Raw genomic sequence first — 22,129 nt, 5'->3', positions numbered from 1 at the left:
GATCCTTTTCCTACCTGGCAGCCAAGTCATGGAACTCCCTGGCTTTTCGAGCAGTAAACGGACCCCTCCCCCCAGCGCCTTGAGACCCGCCCGGGTGAGTAGCGCGCTATACAAATGCTATGATTGATTGATTGCTATTTGGGTGAGTTGGATTCTGTGTTTACGGCTTCCACATCCAATCTCTCCTGTGATTGTGCCTTCTTGGGTTTGCCTACTGTTTTGCACGGTCTGCTGTTGCCCCCTTTTGTGCCTTTGTTGGAGGTGTTTTATAGCGGTTGTTCGCAACGGTGGATTTTTAGTTGACCGTTGCCTCCGCGTTTCGGTTGGGTGAGTTGGGTGCTTTGCTTCTCTCCTTCCATTCCATTCCATTTGTAGAGCGCATGGCTACCACCAGTGGTGGTGTCCTGGCACTAAGCATCAGAACCACTGAGGAGGGCAGAGAAAGTAAGAGACTAAGAGAGGTCAAAAAGCCAAGTTTTCAAAGCCTTCCTAAACATGAATTCAGACTCAGCTTTACGAAGATTGTCTGGCATGGAATTCCAGAGGGCAGCCGCTCTCACTGAGAAAGCTCGCCAATCCTGGTCTTGGCAAAGCTAGGAATTTGGAGCAACGCCTGAGAATTGGGTCGCATGGTTCTAGTCTGGCTATACTTTTGGAGTCTCAGCTTCAGGTATCCAGGGCCGCGGTCTCTTGAGGCTCTAATGGCCAAGGACAGAGCCTTAAACTGTATTCTTCTCCTAACTGGAAGCCAATGAAGGCTGTGCAGATGTAGGGAGATATGATGACAGAGTGGCACGTTTCCAAGAAGCCTAGCTGCAGCATTCCGGATGATCTGCAGTTTTCTAATCAGATAGACTTGAAGGCCCAAATACAAGCGGTTCGCATAGTCCAGCTGAGATGTAATAAGAGCGCGGACCACTGTTTCTCTGCAGTCCATCGACAAAAGGTGAAGACATCTCTGCAGGGCTTTCAGTTTCCAGAAACAGGAAGCGGAGACTTGCCCAATCTGGGCCTTGCCAGAGAGTTTTGAATCAAATTTGAAACCTAAATTTCTGACTGATGTGGCATGGACGGGAGGGGGATTGAGCTCCACCGGCCCCCAGAGATCGGACTGTGGTGGGGAAGGTTGATTAAAAAAACATAACCTCCATTTTATCAGCATTTAATTTCAGGCAACTGTCAGTCATCCATGAAGAAATATCAATCAGACATTGCCTAAAACTGCTGGAAGCAACCTCTGCGTGCTCTTTTAAGGAGAACACCAGCTGGGTGTCATCGGCGTACGAGACCACTCTCACTCCACAGTGCTCAACAACTGAAGCCAGGGGGGTAAGAAACAATAAATAGAGTGGGACTCAATGCTGAACCCTGGGGGACTCTGCACACAAGAGGGCTAGAAGAGGAAATATAAGGGCGGAGAAATACTTGCTGTGACCGGGCCGTGAGAAAAAAAAGGAACCAAGCTAAGTGAGTTCATGTGACTCCTAGCAGTGCCAATCATTCTAGTAAAATCTGGTGTGATACCATATCAAAGGCTGCGGACAAGTCCAGCAGCACAAGCATAGCACAGCCGCCCTGGTCTAAGGATTCCTGTATAGTTTCCGCCACCTCCAACAGGGCACTCTCTGTACTGTAGCCCGACCAAAAGCCTGATTGAGAGTCGTGGAGTAGGCTATTACCCTCCAAGAAGTCAGATAGCTGCAGCTGAACTTCGTTTTCTTGGATTTTTGCTGGAGCTGGCAGAAGAGAGATTGGCCTAAAATTCTTAAGAACCGCGGGGTCCGCATCCCTCTTAAGGATCAACACCACATATGCCTGTGTCCATATAGACGGATAGCAGCACGCTGCCAGCGAGGCATTCCAGATAGAATTTAAATGGGGGTTGAGCAGAGGGGCCAGCAATTTAAAAACTCTTCCAGGGCAGGGATCAAGGGGTGAACCAGATCTAACTCTATTCAGCCCTAAGAGGGAGGCTTATAGACAATATGGGCGAAAATCAGCCCAAAAGTTAGAATGGTAGAATAGCTGTAGTATCCGACTCCTCCGTGGTGAAAGAAGAATAAATTGCTTGAACCTCTCCTGATAGAAAGTTGACAAATTATCACAAAGAAGCAGAGGGGGAAAAAGTGCTTTTCATAGCTTGGGGTTTCATGAAGCATTGCACAATCTTAAAGACTTCCTTGGGAGAATTATCAGAGGCCTTGATTTGGTTATCAACATAGTTGCTGATAGTTTGGCGTTTGTGGCCATGCAATTTTTTTAAGGCTGCTTTTTAGGCAGGGAGACATCCTTTACAACACAGGCATTACAATGCAATGCCTTTACAACGCAAATACACTTACATCGCATGCTTTACCAACGCATGCCATTACAATGCACGTACAAGTACAACGCATGCTTTTACAACGCGTGGGTAATTAATGTATGATAAGTGTTTGTTTAAAATTTTGAGACTATGTTTTAGAATATAGCAAATATTAATTTAAAATATTGTGAATATTAATTTAAAATATTGTTTTTTATTTATGAATGTTATTAATACTTGGGTATGAATATTGTTATTAAATAGTTATTACTTATTATGAGAATATATTTTTATAAATGGAATAGGTATACTTTTGGGTAAATGAATACTCAGGTATTAATATTAATACCAGCGTGTTATGAATATTTAGGTATTAATATTTTTATTGAATCGTTAATATTTCTGTTTTTGAGATTATTTTTTTAATGAGATGGGTTAATTTTTTGTTACGTTAATACTCGGGTATTAATAATACTAACTTATTAATTAGGTAATAGTTGTTAGAAAATGTTAGTTTTCTTTTTAGGAAAAATATGAATACTCTGGTATTATTTTGGTATTAAATAGTTTTTATTTATGATCTTAATGGTACTAATTATTTCATTGATTAGGTATAATTTGGGAAAGTTAATATTGAGGTATTAATATTTATTGTAAATAGTTATTTGTCAGGTTAACATAACAAATAGAATTTTTTTGTTTAGGTATAAAAAATAAAATTAATGTTTTAAATATGAAACAATTGGTAATTAAAATAGAGGTATTGGAATATTTTATTATTCTGATGGGTAACATTTTTAATGGGAAAACATGTAAAGTAGATTTAATTTTATAATTCTTTATGTTTAAAAAATATAATACATTATATTTATATGATTAAATTAAAAAATGTGTATTTAGCAATTTTAATTTTTGGGGGATATATATTAAATGTATTAAGAAATAGAACATCTAATGTATTTAACTATTTTAAAAATTATTTTTACATATTTATAATTAGTGAAATAAATTAAGAAAAATATATAAAAAATAGAGTACAAATATACGTAATTTATAAAAATAAAATTTGTATTATGTTCAGTAACATTTTTATATACATTTTTCTACAACTTTCTCGCTTTTTTATTGGTTTCAATGGGAGACATTGTCCTTTTTTTATCTTTACAGAATGATATGGCGTCGATGCGAGTTTCATCATTACGGAGATCGTCGCTAGAGAGAACAGAAGCAAGGGAGAGCTGCGTTAAGGTAAGACAAATTTACATTATTAAAATAGATAGTGTAGTGGTAATGTTTATTGTAAGGAGAGACAAGGGCGGTAGTTAGATGTAACAAATGTGTGTCTGGTCTCTTTTTTAAAAGAAACTTTGTTTCATGAAGTGGTTAATGGTATATATATTAAACACTTTATGAAACAAAAGTGTTTTGAAAGTTTTTTTTAGTTTAGCGACACGTTTAATATTAAATATATTGTCATGGTCATCGCTGTTAGATGTTTTTACAATGTTAGTGAACGTTATATGTTTTGGATGTGTTTATCAGTATTTTTCAACATGATTTTTGGGCTCAATGGATTGAATTTTTGGAATTTGTTGCATTTTTTTCGAAAAATATTTGTAAACAATTCTGGATTTTATTATTGGGTTGCTTCGTATTGAATTTCTATGGATTTCGAAATGAGATTGGATTACCATCAAAATTGGATTGCAACGTTCAAATTTGTTGCATTTTTTGGAGCCATATCTTTATTTTTCAGGATTTTTTTATTGGGTACAGTATTTTTATATGCAGTTTTTAGTGTGCATATTAAAACTGTTTTAATTGGACTATGGATTTTTCACATTGATTTTCTGTGGATTATAAAAAAAGTAAAGGACTCTTGGTAAAGTAACAGATGGAATATCAGTCCAAGAATTGAAGAAAGAAAACATCTTAAGATAAGGAGACCCGACTCCTATTATTAATTAAAATATTTTTTGGGAACAAGTCAATTGAATGAGTGGGAGTAGTTTTAGGGCAAAACAGACAAGTAAAACATGTTTGTGTGTTAGAAATGTAGGATGTGAGCAAGATTATCAAGGTAGTGAAAAGCCACAGTAAACTGTTGAATTACAGCCAATAGTCTTTCTGACAATTTCCTTTGTTCTGGTAGAAATACGTGGGTTCAGGCTACCTGATAACGATTGCTATATTCTCATTTCCTGGAAACTTTGCTCCTTCTTCAAAATTTCCCAAAAATGATAGAAGTTAGGATGAGCTTTGCCAATTGATTTGTTGGAGTTGTGCCATCCCTCTATGGCGTTGTTTGTTTTTACTCCTTCCTCTAAGCAGCTCCAGTAACAGTTCCACCACTCTACATGGAAACGTGGTCTCCTCCTGTGACATGGCCTGCTTAGATGGCCAATCCGTGTGTCTTCAAAATAATTTAGTATAGGTGCCAATTTTTCTCCATTTGTTGTAAAATATTCTGATTCTGTAATTGAAGTGTAGTACTCGTCTACACTTTCAGGAGGAACAAAGCAAAGGGCAGTTAGTTTTTTAAGTTCAAACTGAAGTTTGCTATCCGATATATAATCCTCAAATAAGGATTTTTTTTGTAATTTACGCCAATATGCCTGAGAATAGTGAGAAAACATCCTTGAATTTGAGTGTCTGGGTATATTTTTGTATTAATCATAGTTAATTCAAAGTCAATTATTAGGTTTCTAGGACTTTTGTTTGATGTTTTAGATGTTATCACTGATAATAATTCAGTATATGTTGAGGATTGTTTACCAGGGAGTAAACTATACATTAAGGGAACTACAGTATTGTTAATGTATGCGTTAATAGTGTATATTTGGGTAAATGAATGGTGCATGCTTTTAAACATTCCATCCATTATCCAAATATCACGGTTTTCTAATCTTACTAGGTTACGGGGTGTGCTAAAGATTATTATTCTCAATTGAGGGTTTTCTTTGCCATGCAAGAGGAAAGATTCATTCGAATAAGTAACAGAGTTCAGGTGGAATTATGTCAAGAGTAAGTTTGGGGAGTGACTCTTTGTAGGTTACTTGTCTGTTTTTGACATTTAATAATTCTTCGCAAATTCGGTATGGTGGGCATACTACTTGCAACATGTGGGAGAATGTGTTGGGATACCTCCCTTAAAACGGGACCACAGGTTTTATTGGAGGTGGATGCAATATCTTTCATTTCATTAATCCTTTCTGTCACTTCAATCTCCGTTGCAGAGTGGTTATGGCTTTGTTACAGGGATTCTGCTCAGACACAGAACTGTGCACAGAGACTCAGGACCTCAATGAATTAGGGTGTGCCAAAAACTCACCTTAGTACCCAAAATCCCCTACCAGACTAGCAATCAGTGTCTCATTAGCTCCTCGTCCTACAGCAAGGAATCCAATGATTAGACAACCTAGAGCATGCGACTTAGAACCATCTTAGGAATGGTGGGAAGTGAGAACACTCTTTTGTTATACTCTCAGACCAGTCCACGACAGGAGTAAATAAGAGACACGGTAAGGTTAAAATTTTTATTTTAACAACGTGATATCAAGCGCAGTATTTTAGTCAACATAAGCATACATATGATTAATAGTAATATGGTCAGCATGGTTACAATTCCATAAAATACAAACGGAGGAATCATATTATAATGATAGTGCAAACAGGTGATAAAAAGGTCTAGTTTAAACACCCTCCCTAGCTAGTAACTAGATATTATAAAACTATAGAAGGCCTTGTGAGCTTATCTTAGGGGGACCCCATTACCTGTCCACTCAGTAAGTGTAAATTACATCAGGACCGGGTAGTCTCTCTCTGCATGCCTGGATTCTTCCAAGTGTTTGAAAACATGGTAAGTGTGCTATGATAATGCGCCAGAATCTTACTCGGCTTGCAGCTACCAAAATGTTGTGTCTAGAATGTGTAACACGGACATGCCGATAAATAGGCTCACATGTTATGATAACCTTGACGGCTCAGCACTCACTGTACAGACTGTGGGCACAATATATGTCTAGAGATGTCGAAAACAAACCTTTTCCCATGTATATACCTTCGAAAATGCTAACTTGCAAAAACAGCTAAAAGCAGTGTCGTGTGCAAAATGCAGCCAAAGGAAAAAATGGCATTTAAACTTCAAATAAGTCATGCTTACATAACATGCACGTTCAAGGAGGCCCTAAACCATACTACACCCTCCCTTGTTCGGGGAACACACAATAGTCGGGGCAACCGTCTCTGAACGCAGAGTTCGAGTTCGAATGAGACAGAACCAAGTTCAGGAATTTTGCCAAACTTGAAAAGTGGGGTGGGAAGATTAAGAGAGGAGAAACAAAAACAAAAAAAAAAAAAAAAAAAAAGAAGAAGAAATTGGATCCCAAAACCAAGACCAGTGAAAACACTTAAAAGAAAAAACAACCACAAGTTCAGTACGTGTTCATGAAGTAGCAAAAATATCCGCATCTCCACACAACAGCGTATTTGAGCCATAAGTTGCAACCGCCTCCAATAGGAAGTCGTTGTTTTCATCCATGAATGTTTCAGCCATCCAATTCAGTAAAGGGAACGAATATACATGTTCCTCAATTGCCGGAGCCTCTAGCACCATCAGAGGACAACTGCATGCCAGAAAGTCATCGGCTGCAGTCCAAATGTTCCAATTGCCTAGAAGCCATTGCGCTGCTGCGCAGGCCATAATCCCGGCACCGGAGTTGGAATAGTAATTTAAACCCACCACTATTCAGCGTTTTCTCTGAGGTAAGCATGTTTTGGAGTTGGAATAGTAATGTTAAATGAATCAGTATGCAGCATTTTATAGGAGATATACACCGTTTGGAATAGGAATAGTAATTTAAACATACCACTATCCTGCAATTTTTCAAAATCAAGTACCTTTTGGAGTTAGAATAATATTTTTAATCCCATTACTATCCAGCTTTTTCTGCGACTTAAGCATCCTTTGGAGAGGGGATGTTAATTTTAAATATTACTATTATGCACCTTTCATGAAGCAAGCCACTTTTGGAGTTTAAATAGTAATTTTAAACCCACCACTATCCAGCGTTTTCTCTGAGGCAAGCAGATTTTGAAGTTGGAATAGTAATTTTATTCACAACACTATCCAGCATTTTACAGGAGGTAAATACACTTTGGAGTAGGAATAGCAATTTTAAAATACCACTATCCTTCACCTTTTTTGAAGTAAGAACCTTTTAGAGCTGTAATAGTAATTTTAACCCCACCACTATCCAGCATTATCTTGAAGGGAAACACTATTTGGAGTAGGAGTCCTTATTTTGATTATTTCATATTTTGCATTATTTCAGAGGGAAGCATGTTCTGGTATAGTAATAGTATTTTTAACATACCACTATCCTGCATCTTGCCTAAGAATAGTATATTTTGGATTTGCATTAGTAATTTTAACATTATTAATTTGCATTTTTTGACAGGGAAGCAGCTTTTGCATTTGGAATAGTAATTTTAAATACACCACTATGCAGCTTTTTATAAGACAAAAACAGTGTTTGGAGTACGATTATTTCTTTTAACATACCACTATCCTGCACTTTGCTTAAGGCAAGAATATTTTTTATTTGGAATAGTATACTTTATTTCTGGAATTTGTGTTATAAACCTATTACTATATATTGATTTAAAAACTTTAAAAAAAAAAAAGGAGATATATATATAGTTTTAGTCACTTACTTTATATATAGTGTCCAAAATAGAGTATTTTGCAACGTTTAGTTAGATTTTGAAAGTTTTTGAATCAACTGAAAAAAATTAAAATACTTTATTTTAGTATGTTTGCTTATCTAGAAGTTGTTAAGTAGTTAAACATGTTTAGAGTTGTACAAACTTCGTGTATTAGAAGGCTTGCTTCGAGGTTTGTCGTTTTCAGTAGTAAAACGCATGTGCAGTCTCTGGTAGTCAGGTAACTACAGTTTTGAAAATGGTGGTCGGCTTTTTATACGTTTTGTTGCGCGTAAATTGAAAGAAAAATATGTTGTGTACAAATTTTCTCTGTGTTTTTAATGGTGTGTGAGAATGTAAATAATTATTTTGTTATGTTAGTTTTCGTAATAATTTTTTTTATGTTATAACTTTCATTTTGAGTATTTCCGGGTCAAAGTAATTTCACTGAAAGAGTTGTAGGACATTTGTATTCGGGAATCTGAGTATTAATTTTAGTACTCGAGTATTAATTGTTATACCTATGTATTATTTCCCACTATATTTATTTTTAACATTTATTAGGCGATTCTGTTACCCGTGGGTGTCCTGGCGCTATGTGAAATCACCCAAGATTCAAAGCTGACGTAAAAATTAATCTGTAAACAGACAGGTTTTTAAAGCTTTGCGAAAAGCCCATAGGCTGGCCAACCCACTGAGATGTAATGGAAGATTATTCCAAGCCTTGGCTGCATTCACTACAAAGCTTCTTCCACCCCAGGAAGCCTTTTTTACAAAAGGCACATAGACCTGCTTAGCATCCGATGAGCGCAATACTCTAGTAGGAGTATACCAAAATAACCGCTCCTTTAAGTAAGCTGACCCTGTTCCATAAATCGCCTTGTGAACCAGACACAAGGCTTTAAACTGGGTACGCTCCCTAACTGGAAGCCAGTGAAGCCTCCGAATCTCCTTAGAGATGGATGCGTACTTACCTTGCTGACACCAACCTAGCAGCAGCATTCTGCAGATGTTGCAACTTGTTCATTATTCCTTCCTGGATATCAAAATAAAGGCTATTACAGTAATCCAGCCTCGACATAGTAAGTGCTGTGACAACTGTTTGGCGACATTCTAAAGGTCGGAGCGGCAGAATTTTCTTACAGGACCTAAGAGCAAAGGACGTGGCGGAAGACACTGAATTAATTTGGTCTCTGAAACTGAGCTTCTGGTCCACCCACACTCCTAAGTGTTTTACTTTCTTATTTGGTGTGGGGAGAGGACCCAAAGAGTCCGGCCACAATTCAGGGGTCCAAAAGTTCAAATCGTTGCCAAAACATACCACCTCCGTCTTACTGGAGTTCAATTTAAGGCAGTTTGGGGCCATCCACATCCCTACGGCATTCATACAGTCCTTAAAACGAATCGCCAGGCTCCGCCACTCATCTGTTTGTAATGAGACCACGATTTGTGTGTCATCGGTGTAAGAGGTTAAACTAAACCGAAATGACTGGATAAGGGGCACCAAAAAGGACACATATACATTAAATAGTGTTGGGCTTAGTGAGGACCCTTGCGGGACCCCACAAGGTAGAGAAAAGGACTCGGACGAGAAATCCCCATTGACACGGACTGACTCCAATTTGAGAGAAAAAATTTCAAAAAAGTCTCCATGCAGAGCCCTGAACTTGGATCTCCCGCAGCCGGTTCATCAACAAATCGTGATGGACCATATCGAAAGCTGCCGAGAGATCAAGCATAATCAGAGCAGCCTTACCCGCTTTGTCTAAAATAGTCCTGATCTCTTCAGTAGATTTCAAAAGAGCCGATTCAGTGCTATGGCCTCCTCTGAATCAATGCTGAGTTGGGTCCAATGCTTGCGTCAACTCCAAAAAGTGACTAAGTTGCATGTTTAAGTTCCTCTCAACCCTTTTTTGCAGGTAACGGGAGTCTGGCTATAGGCCTAAAACTGTTAGGGTCTTTTAAATCTACTGTTTTTTTTAAAAAAAGAGGCAGGATAGAGGTTTTTCGCATTCTAGCGGGAAGTATCCTTCTGAATACATAGGGGCCCATTAGGATGGCGGGCAGACTTAGTCCGCCTGCCATCCCATCGTGGAAAGGGACCGCCCGCCATAAGGGCGGGGGTCCCGTGTGGTAAATTAGGATGTGCCCGCCACAGTGGCGGGGGCATCCTGTATTTTTACCATTGCGGCGGGCGGTGCTGAAAGCACCGCCCGTCACAATGGTAAAAATACATGTTGTGCATTTCAAAGATCTATGATATTACTAAAATCAAGTTTGGATTGCATAGAAGTGTTGACTAGTGCAACTTTATGGGGAAAAGATAGGAAGGGAGATATTCTTTTCTTCATCCTAAGATGGTAGAAACAGGATTTGTGACTGATGCAATTTGCGACTCAAAAGATGGAGTGTCCAAGGAGAAGGCCAGGGAGAGTTGTCACAGTTTCTTTTTTTAAATAGACAGTAAGAATATCAGTTTTTGAAGGGTTGAGTTTCAACAAATGTTTTTGTCATTCAGTTTGAGGGTAGTAAGTAATGAGTTCGGAATAGCTTCTAAATCTTTGGGGATGCCAGCTAACTAAAACCAATTATACACAGTTCTGTCACTCAGATTGTATTTAATTGATACTTTAGATGTATGTGTGCCAGTGGGTAAAAAAAGTCGAATGTAGCAAGGAAAAAAAACGGAAGACTGCGATACTCCAAAGAACTGGGGCAGTGAATCAATATTTTGCAAATATACTGATTGAGACATTCCTGGGGAAAAAGAGGAAATGTATTGCATTATTTGGCATCTCTCCAATTCTCCAGTTCTCTCAAGAGAAACAATCTAACAGTCATCATGTTATTATAAAAACATAGGACCAAGAAACCTCTAACCCACCAAAGGCAAATGAAGGTCCAGGACCTTACCCACCCTCCACAGCGAATGAGGCACCCTCCTCCATAGCCATAGTAGGGAGAGAGACCGGTGCCAGTGTCTGGTGAGGTGTCCCAACTACTGGTGTCTGCCAGTTCCTTGTCTCAGTTGTCCTCTGGCTCATCTAGGGGGTAATGGTAACAACAAGGGTCCTAAGATCCCTTCCAATCATTACCCTCTCCAGGTCTGTCAAAGGAAAAAGGCAATGGCTCTGATTCGGGGGGCATGGTGCCGGTCAGCGCCAGAGTGCATGTTGGGAGTCGGGAATGACGATCAGGATGGCGCCGCTAGGTGTCGGCAGTGAGGATACTGGAAAGGGGACCGAGGAAGGTCGGTCTCACAGATTTGCCGCTTTGGACCCTGTACTCGATCCAAGGGGCATGACTGGCACCAAGAGCAGACCCGGTGGCAGAAATCCAGTAGGAGGCCCTCCTGCCCCGTGGATCCTGAAGGCACCCCTGAGGGGTTGGGCTGCCCAAATATGAGGTGCATGTTCTCACAGAACTCCTTGAGTTGGGCAGGATCGCTCCATCTCCTGGAAACTCAAGAAGGCTTGGAGCAGACCCTGGCAAAAGCTCCACAGCAGAGAGTCTTTCACTGTCGATGCACCTGTACCTCATCCGATGACATGGGACCAGCAAAGAAAAGTCGAAGACCGCTTTGAGTTTGTGCAGTTAAGAGACTTACCTGATGACGTGGATCTTAAAGACGATCGTCAGGAGCGACTCCACAAGCAGTCACAGGAACTACCGTGAGACTGGGATCATGAGCATCGTGGGACCAGATGATGGGTGGCCAGAAGCTTCAGGTAACGTTCCCACAGCATTTTGGGGGTTCATGGCGAAACAGTCCCTGCAGGTCTTGGAGTAGTGGTCCTGCTCCAAGCACAACAAACAGACCAAGTGTGGGTCTGTCACAGACATCAGCCTGTGACAGTCACCACATGGCTTGCAAGCTCGAAAATATCTGGGTCCAGTCTGACACTTGAGGTATATTCTAACTTAAGGAATCTGCGGCTGGAAGCCTCTACCATATATGGGTGCTTCAAACTGCTTTGTGTGGATGGCAGGCTGCTGTTACTCACCAGGCATTTTTTGAAGCACAGTGCCAACAAAACCTTAGTTTTGCACTAATCATAACAGTTTAATAAACTTCTTTAAACAAGGCTACTTATCATGCAGTCTAAGACCGATAAAACAAGTTTACACGTTTGTAATAAAAGCAACAAGATGCTACTTTTTAGAGAACCAGTTACCATTTATAAAAATGTGTGCCATAGTATTAGTGAAAATAAGAATTCAAACAAGGGACAAAATTAAGTCTTCATTATATTGTCCATAGTAAAAGAAAACATACCTGCCCAAGATGATATGCACTCCCTAGAGAGAAAAGAGACAAAGTGGACAAATAAATATTTATACCACATCATTCTGAGTACTGATTTCCTTTTTAAGAGACACTGAGCTGCTATTGGAGGATAGATATCTCCTGATGTATGGCATGGTAAATTGGCCTATATTAAGCCACTAGGCAGCCAAATATAAAACACGCACAGTTGATTAAGAGAGCACAACAGTCACAATGCACTTTGGTGTGTTATGTTGGATTATTACTAAATTATAAAGCACCTTGTGCATCAAAGGAGGCCATCTTGGCGCTAGATATAAAAGAGAACTTACAAGGAAGCAAAAAAGCAATATCTTCAGCTGTTTTGTGAAAGCTAAACAACGGTAGATTCAGAGCAGAGAATCCATATACTGGAGAGTCCCTAGGTTCACTCTCCTATTTCCGTCACTTTAGTGAAATACCCTTGCTGTTTGGATACCAGGGATGGACAAATCACCCCAGTAAAACACAATAAACCAAACAAATGTAAAAATAAAAAAAACGTTTGGAAAAACCATCCATACATCCATAAACACTTCCTGATAATTCAGACACATATATAGGCTTACCAATACAAACCATTATTAAACAATAAGGGCAAAGTAATTTTCACTCACCAAACACAACTTGTCCATGGAAATCTGTTGGAACTGGCCCTTTTTGCAGGGTTATCCCCAAACTTTTTGCTTCTTCCTCCCTTATATTTACTGACCCGTGGCTGTTGGCAGTAGGACTCTGCCACTTTACCACTGCTGATCAGTGCTAAAGTGCATATGCGCTCTGTGTAAATTGTTATAGTGATTGGATATACAGGATTGGCACATTTGTATCACCAAGAAGTCCCTAGTAAAGTGCACTGGGTGTGCCAGGGCTGGTGATGACAAATGCTACTAGTGGGCCTGCAGCACTGATTGTGCCACCCACATGAGTAGCCTCAAAATGGTGTCTCAGGCCTGCCACCGCCGTGCCTGTGTGCCGTCTGTGAACTGCCATGCCCTCCTGGTCAGTGTCCCCACTGGCCAGGCCTAACCCTTCCCTTTCTGTGCACATTGGTCAACCCTATGGAAGGCCCAAGGTACCCCCTTGGGCAGGGTGCAGTGTATGTGAAAGGTAGAGCATGTACTGGTGCAGGTGACATGCTCTGCTAGTGAATTACAGCCATTTTCGTTTTTCACTATTGCTCCATAGGCTATCATGGGGGATGATGGCTACAGTGGCTACCAGCATATCTTCCCATAGGAACAAGATAGGACATTAAAGTCTGGTATCCCTGAACTCAGAATGTAATAACATCTTTTAGGAAAGGTTGTTTTTAAATCCTGTGTTTGAGAACAGCACTTTTAGAAAGTTGCTGTTCTCCTGTCTGACCTTTCTGTGTGCCTTGGCCTGTTTGTGTATTGACTGTCTGGTTTAAGAGTGACAGGGGCTGGGGATTCCCCAGGAGGCTGGCTGAGTCAGCCCTATGCTGAATGACTGCATTGCAACTTGAGTGGTGTAAGGATATAGCACCTGGGCCTGAATAGGGCTGTGCCTGCCTTCCACAATGCTGGCTCCACCTCCTGCTGGGCGGCTGATGACCCTGCCCCTCACTCTGAAAGGAAAGGAGAAGCCAGGAAAACAAAGTGCTCAAGGAACACCCAGAACTGGTTCAGACAAGGCTCAGGGCCCACTTGCACAAAGAGAACAAATACTTTTAAGGGTATAAGTACAGGACCCATGACAACAGAAAATTTGATAATCCTGGAATCAAGAAGGAACCTCTGCCAAGGAGAAAGCTGAAACTGAAGAAGGAAGATTGTCCAGCTGTTGCTATGCTGGATTGCCCTGCTGTTGCTTTGCTGCCGAGGAGAGAAGTTATTTACAACAAGGGGTGGTGATGGACAGAGTCTCTGAATTAAGCAGAGTACTCTCACCCAGTCAAGAGATCAGGGCTAGATCCAACACCGTTTTTTAGCTCATTGCACCATCCCAGTTTCAGAACCTGGCTGTATGCAAATTAGTCTGTCCCTGGCCCAGTGCATCATGGGAACAGGGCAGACCAGACTACAAAAGCCAATTCTTACACTGGGAAGGAAACAAGCTTCCGGGGACCGGTTTCTGGCATTACAGCCGCCTTCGGCCCGGCTTGCTTGAATCCTGATGGTGCAATGAGCAAGGGACTCACATCTGAGTATACCCTTCCACGCTTAGGGTGGACAAAATTATTTACAACAAGGGGTGGTGATGGACAGAGTCTCTGAATTAAGCAGAGTACTCTCACCCAGTCAAGAGATCAGGGCTAGATCCAACACCGTTTTTTAGCTCATTGCACCATCCCAGTTTCAGAACCTGGCTGTATGCAAATTAGTCTGTCCCTGGCCCAGTGCATCATGGGAACAGGGCAGACCAGACTACAAAAGCCAATTCTTACACTGGGAAGGAAACAAGCTTCCGGGGACCGGTTTCTGGCATTACAGCCGTCTTCGGCCCGGCTTGCTTGAATCCCCGGTAGCTTGTCTCCTTTCTGGTGAAGAATTGGCTTGGCAGTTTGGTCTGCCCTGTTCCCATGATGCACTGGGCCAGGGACAGACTAATTTGCATATAGCCAGGTTCTGAGCTGGGATGGGGCAGTGAGATAAATAACGGTGATGGATCAAGCCCTGATCTTTGGACTGGGTAAGAGTGGTCTGCTTAATTCAGACACTCTGTTCATCACCACCCCCTTTTCTGTATCGTTTTTGGCCACTATAGGTGTGGCAGGGTATACTCAGACATGAGTCCCTTTCTCACTGCTCCATCAGGATTCAAGCAAGCCGGGCCGAAGAGGCTAAAATGCCAGAAACCGGTCCCCGGTAGCTTGTCTCCTTTCTGGTGAAGAATTGGCTTGGTAGTTTGGTCTGCCCTGTTCCCATGATGCACTGGGCCAGGGACAGACTAATTTGCATATAGCCAGGTTCTGAGCTGGGATGGGGCAGTGAGATAAATAACGGTGATGGATCAAGCCCTGATCCTTGGACTGGGTAAGAGTGGTCTGCTTAATTCAGACACTCTGTTCATCACCACCCCCTTTTCTGTATCGAGGAGAAGGACTTTGCTTTGTGCTGTGTCCCCTTGCTTGAAGGAATCTCCAAGGGCTGAGAAGAGCTGGCTCCCTGTTTTGAAGTCCCAGGAACACAAATACTTCACCACCAGCTTCCCCTGAGCTCTACTGAGAGAGTTCTGTCCTTCCTGGAGTGCGTGGCCCATGTGTGGTACCTCTGGAAGTTGTACCTGTGTTGGGAAGCTGGAAACCAAGCTTTAAAGACTTTGCTACAGAAAAGTTATCGCATCTCTCGCTGCGGAGCGCATCCCTGACAGTGAGAGGAAATCCCCGCCGCTACGAAGGCCGAGATAGTCGCAGCGCCTGTTGCTGCTGCCAGAGCCATTGCATCCTTCGTTTGCGGGACGCACTAGACCGGTGCGGGAAGACTACCATCTCTGCGAGTGTCGTCGCAGAGCCTGTTGTCGCTGGGTGAGATCGCCGCACAGATTGCTTGCAGACCGCATCACGTTGCTGTGAACATAGTCGCAGAGCCATCTCATCGAGGAGCTGCTAGAGAGAGATCGCCGCTGAATCGCGCATCGTCGCCCCGGAAATCGTCGCAGCCCCTACGAGATCGGCGCATCGTGCCTTTGCGAGAACAAACTTCCTACGGAACCTACGCACCAGAATCCATACAAGTGGCCTTCCTCCCCATACAGATCGGATTCGTCGCAACACGCCCGCTGCTGCAGCGGGGTTGTCACATCGCCTCCCCAAGGGCTCAGAAGCAACGCATCGCTTGTTTTCCACCGCACCAGCTTCTGCTTTGGGAACTTTGTCGCATCTAAAGGTACTGTTGGCTAAACGTGACGCAACTGTGAACTTTTCACACAACTGTGGATTATTTTTATCGCAACCTTAAGAACTCTTTCGCAACCATATTCTTGAACTGTGCATGTTGGATTTTTGTTGTTTTGGTCTTGTGTAGTTTAGATTAAATACCTTTATTTTTCTAAACTGTTGTGGAGTCAGTTTGTGGTGTTTTCACTGTGTTACTGTGAGTGTTGGTACAAATACTTTACACATTGCCTTCTGATTAGTCTTGACTGCTCGTGCCAAGCTACCTAGAGGGTGAGCAGGGGTTATCTCAGAGGGTTTCCTCCTTACCCACACTAGAAGCAAGGGTCCCTATTTGGACAGTGGTACCTACCTCTGCCAACTAGAGACCCCCAGTTCTAACAAAATCCTACTATAAACAGCGGTTACGCAGGAGGCGATTATAGACCATCAATGGCCAGTAAACCTGTGCTAAAGTGCTTGTGCTCTCTCCCTTAAACATGTTAAAATTGGCTTCTACCCAATTGGCATATTTCATTTACATGTAAGTCTCTAGTAGAGTGATATTCCATGTACTCAGGGCCTTTAAATTAAATGCTACTGGTGGGCAGGTAGCACCTATTTTGCCTCCCACTCTAATAGCTCTTTAAAACATGTCTGCAGACTGCCTTTGCAGCCCGTGTGTGCAGTTTTAAAGTGCCATTTCGACCTGGAAAAGTAAACCTTTTGCCAGCCCTAAACCTCCCTTTTTATAACATAAGTCACCCCTGGGGTAGGCGGCAACGTGCAGTCTATGTAAAACGTTCGACATGTACTTTTAAGCATCAAGAAAAGACCAAACTGTAAAATGTCAAACAACTTTACAGTTAAGGGCTGGATAGCACAAAAAAAATGGCAGACAACAAACTTGTCCCAGAGTCTAACTATAGTTTTATGTAACTTTGGGTAAGGACGCCAGGCTCCCAATATATAACACAAACCACGTTGGCGAGGAGATCGAAAGCCATCAACTGTCACAGTTCAGACTCCAAACATGGAGGTGTCGATTGTGCAGGCAGGACCCAGCGGTGCCATCGTGTCAGGAGGTCCTCTAGAAGGGGCAGCAGGATACTTGCTCATGTCCTGAAGTTCTGGGTACCACAATTTCCTTGGCCAGGTCTTTCTTGATCTCTTTCAGTACTCTCAGCATAAGAGAAGGATGGAAAGGCATTCAGAAATCTCTAACCCGAGTTTAGGCAGAAGGTGTCTCTGTCGGAGAACTGCCTTCGGTACTAGAGTGCCTAAAACCCTGGACACCGCGTGATCTCCATAGTGGTGAGTAGATTGAAGTGGATTCTTTCTTTTGCTGGGAGATGCCCTGTGTTACCTCTGAGTTCAGTTGCCATTTGTGATGCATTAGGCAACATGGGCTGCGTTTGTCCACCCTGGAGTTTAAAGATCTGACAGACGTTTGGTGATCAGAGAGATGCCCTGAGCGTTCAGCTATCACCAGAGCTGTAGCGCCTCCTGGCACAGAACCCACTGCCCTGTTTGATGAAGTACAACATGGCAGTTGTGAGGTCTGTGAGAACCTATCCCCCCCTTAATAGTCGGAGGGAAACGCTTCAGTGCCAAGCGAATAGCTTGCAACGCTAACAATTTGACATGGTGGCAAGTATCTGCTGGTGACCAGAGTCCTTTGATCTCCGCCTCTCCCAAATAGCCTGCTGAATCCAGCAACAATATATCAGTAATGACTTAGGTCTGATAGGTTGAGGTACGGGGTTAGCCGCCAGTCCAACTGCAGTAGAGCAGCCACCACTGCAGATCTTTTGCCGTCTCCTCCGACACCTGGATGGAATCTGAGAGGTTCCTTTTGTGCTGAGCCCACGGAGACTTCAGGTCCCACTGCAGAGTCTGCATGTACCACCTGTCGTGGTGCACGAGCAGGATGCATGAGACCAAGAGACAGAGAAGCCTCAGAACCTCTCACTGAGAACTAGGTCAAGGGTTGATGCATTTGGATCATAGCCCGAATGTCTTAGACTCTGAGGCGGAGAGAAAGTTTGACAGAGCACCATCCTTTGAATGGCTCTGATGTAAGTGAGCCGTTGAAAAGGAGTCAGGTGTGACTTCAGCATTTTGATGGAAAAACCCAACCCAACAATGTCAACATGTCAGGTATCATTTGGCAGTGGCTTACAACTGTTTGAAAACCCACCTTCAGCAGTCAGTTGTCAAGGTATTCAAACACTAGTATTGCCAAACTCCACAGATGAGCTGATCCTTCAAAAGAACACTACTCTTCTAGTTCTAAAGATGTGTAACTCCATTTTCCCCAGCTCCATACCCTGCTGCCGACACTTTCCCTTCAGAGGAACTCTACTTTTCTGTCTCCAGATGTTTAATTCTCACCTTCAGTAGATCCACCTTCAGTAGATCCACATCCAGCTACCGACACTTACCCCTCCTAGGAGCTCTACTCTTCTACTTCCTTAGATGTTAAACTCACAGGCAGTGCTCCATCATCCTGCTACTGACACTTCCTCCCTCAGAGGAACACTGCTCTTCTAGTTCTATAGGTAGTCAACTCTCACCTTCAGTAGCACCAGGTCCTGCTGCTGACACGTGCCCTCTATCTCTGTGATCAGGTCTCGGTGGGTGGATTGCTGTTTCTCCAGCTTACTCAGTTTTTTTAGAATCTTCGTCATCTTCTCCTCGCGTTCCTCTTCCAGTATGCTCAGAAGTTGTTGCTTCTCCTTCTCCAGAAACCGCTTCAGAAGCTCAAATGTATTCATGATCTTCTCGGTCTGGTTCTTGAAGCTTTCCTTAATGAACAACAACCAAACAAAGCACATCATATCTGTATTATTATTATACAGGGAAATGCATCACATTCTCAGCAAGTTTCACCGGTTCTGATTTCCATGTTAAACATTTACGTATTACAAGCAGATCTGTTTCCCTGGAACCCACCCCATGTGCCGTCAGTCTGATCTGCCACATATCACATGTGTTGTGACTTTACAAAGACAGAGCATTATCTCTTACTGTCTCCTGCCATACATAAAGATTAACAAAAGATTACCAGCTGAGTTGCATGCTGGTGAAGTCTTTACTAGACGTTGTGTGACGCTTATGTCATTAAGTCCCTCCCCCTCATTGTCACTCTTGAGACAACCAAAGCGTAACGTTCTGGAATATCCAATTCAAAGGAGTAAAGGAACTTTAATCTTTATCCAACTCAAAGTATCAAAGTGAAATACTAAACATGCAATAGTACTGAGAAGGATATCTGAACAGCTAACAATCATGGTAGGATTCATAGAAAAGACCTGGGGCCTAATTTCTATAACGGCTGCAGTCCATTTCTCCGTCAGGGAGACAGGAGTAAATTATTCAGTTGCACTGACAGATACCACACGCCTAATTTAGAAACGACACCAAGCTGCCGGTCATTTCTGAAGCATTGGCAGGAAACGCCTCACAGCAGTCCTCGTCAGTGCTGTTTTCAGCTTGGTGCGGGGCTCCATCAGCATCACGGAGCCCTGCATCAAACGGTTTTCGGTTTTATTTTCAAAAAGAAAATCCTAAAGCAAGACTTTTCAGGATAATATTTGCGGTCAGAACAAACTCTGGGAAAAGCAATAAATGTATGCAAGAAAAGATTGAGACCAAATATATGGGGACTGCAGTAGACCAAACTGGCAGCTGGGGTTGAAATACAGGAACCGGGTCTTTCAGGTCAGGCAGAAACTGGCAGCCAATCACACAACAGGAGGACTGCATCCAGGCCATTTTGAGCAGCCAGGTAACAGGTTGCATCTGCTTGGTTGCAGGGATGTAACACATGCCCTAATACAGGAACTTGCCCTCATATGATGTCACTAAAAGACGTGATCTTGAAGTACTGGGTTTTTAAGAACCCAGCGGTGCCAGGGAACACACCCTAAGACTTCGATTCCTTCCTGTCCCAGACTACAGAAACACAGAGTTCTCTTGGTGAAGTCAAAGATCGAATTTATTGGCTGCAGCCAGTAACAGATATCCTAGAAGTACAACACGGTGTATATTCTCAGGAGACTGCTCACCTTACAAAGCTAGCCATCCCTTTTTATACAAAATATTATGCTTTAGGCAAACATTCCTTATTTTACAGTTGACCATTCACATATTTTCACAACAAAGAAAAAGCAGATTCATGATGACAAGCCCATTTTCAGTTAGTCCAGCCCATAACCAATTTTCCCGGCTAGGCCCAACATTTTCATCAGATATCGGACGGACCCCTAATAAAATCGGGCACCTCCTCCTCCTCGTAGAGCAGGTCATAAAGCAGAAAGAAGAGACAGGTGTGTGTAAGATTTGGCGTGGTTTGGATGTGATGAAAGGTTTATGGTATGCTGTGCCTTGATCATAATCTCGATCGGCCACTGGAAAAGGAACTGACCGAACAGGTTTGGCTTCAGGCAGTGGAGTCAGCTTGCCCAGGTCACACAAAAGTCAGCAAAGGTGTACGTGTCCTTAAGACTCGTTTTGACTTTAGTCATCAGCCTATGTGAGGGCACCCACGAAATGGCTGCCATACACAAAATGGAACCCGAGGGTTCAGGACGGAATCCCTGCTTTAATGGTGATCTAGCCGTCCGAGTACGCCGAAAATGCATGTTTATAGTATACTCGTCATTCTCGGTCTGCTGATACCAAAATCGTCATGATTCGACGATGTCTATGACACGGGTCCAGAATTTTCAGTACCACAGCCCCTCCTTTTGCCCTTACATAGGCAATCAACCTATACTCACGCTAATCTGAGTCCAGGTCTATATTCACAAATTCATTGAGATGTTGCTGTAGCATCATCCTATTGCTTAGCTCGTCCCTTGATACAGGTTTCCTTACACACGATGTAGCACAGAGGCCACATATAGCAGGAGCACACTGTACGCACAGACAGAACAGGAAAAGGATGGCTAAGATCATCCCAATGACCATCAGAATCTCCCATCCCCAGGCGGACATCAGTTCCCAGAACCACCCCATCAACGACCAATCTCCTTTATCCACATGAATAGATTCAGAGATCTTATGTAGTCTGGAGATGGCCTGGTGCACTGTTGGGGCGTTATCTGGAATGAAGACACAGCAACTCGATTGGATCACTTTACATACCCCACCTCGGTCTGCAAGTATGACGTCTAACGCGACCCTGTTCTGAAGGGTCATAAGGCGATCCGACTGGAGCTCAGCAGTCAAGTTACTAAGGGCACCGGCAGTTACAACTACGGTGGATTCAACCACCCTCGTCAATTGCCTTATGTTCCTGCTGTTAACCATAGGTCCCCAAAACGGCAGAAAACCCTTAAAGAAGTCTCCAAATTCTTGTCCTGCAGTGTCATCTTTACTGAAAACACCTCTAACTATCCTTGTCTTATGGTAATCTGCCGCAGCTGTATAGGTGGGAGGCAACAGGAATGAAACAAAACATGTGCCCGAAAGGTAAGGGGGCAACCACGTGTAGGCTATCATGACAGATGAAGCAGGTACCCTTAGCTGCTAGGAACGAAGGGGAAGTCTGGGATGCAAAGACATATGTTTCCGTGCAGATACTCTTTCCTAACTGAGCTCTGGGATTCTTGCCATTACCTTGCAGACATAGGTTACCCTGATGGGGTACAATCCAAATCGGGGAGGATCTCTTAGCTCGCTGTTTCTCACTCAGAGTAACTCCGTATCCGGTCACGTTCCATCCAATATATGCTAGTGTCTCATCTCTCGGGATAGTCTCATAGGAAGTATCTTCCCTAATCATATCTACTATACCCTTAACCAGAGCACTATTCTTTGGATTATCTTTTACAGAACGTAGGTGGTGGACTTCATGTGCATAAATGAACATCGTTCTGTATGCCCACACGGAACCATTATGGCTGAAAGGCAGGACCAGGTAAGGGATACCTTTATCAGTAGTATGAGGCATAAGACCACACACCCAACA

At 42.7% G+C, this 22,129-nt stretch overlaps 1 protein-coding gene across 2 annotated transcripts in view; it reads right to left on the bottom strand.

The window, feature by feature from the left end:
* The window catches only part of LOC144756201 (E3 ubiquitin-protein ligase TRIM39-like), a 319,451-nt gene that overhangs the window by 182,556 nt on the left and 114,766 nt on the right, over window positions 1–22,129 (bottom strand). For both annotated transcript variants that reach the window (XM_078645807.1, XM_078645808.1), the window contains exons 3-4: window positions 18,729–18,959; window positions 12,285–12,307 (exon numbers count right to left, since the gene is read on the bottom strand). In XM_078645807.1, the coding sequence (XP_078501933.1) occupies window positions 12,285–12,307; window positions 18,729–18,959 (254 nt within the window). The remainder of the gene's footprint in view (window positions 1–12,284; window positions 12,308–18,728; window positions 18,960–22,129) is intronic.

The sequence above is a fragment of the Lissotriton helveticus genome, chromosome 5_1, assembly GCF_964261635.1.
Source record: "Lissotriton helveticus chromosome 5_1, aLisHel1.1, whole genome shotgun sequence".
Lineage (NCBI taxonomy): Eukaryota > Metazoa > Chordata > Amphibia > Caudata > Salamandridae > Lissotriton > Lissotriton helveticus.
This window is presented reverse-complemented; position numbering and strand designations above follow the sequence as displayed.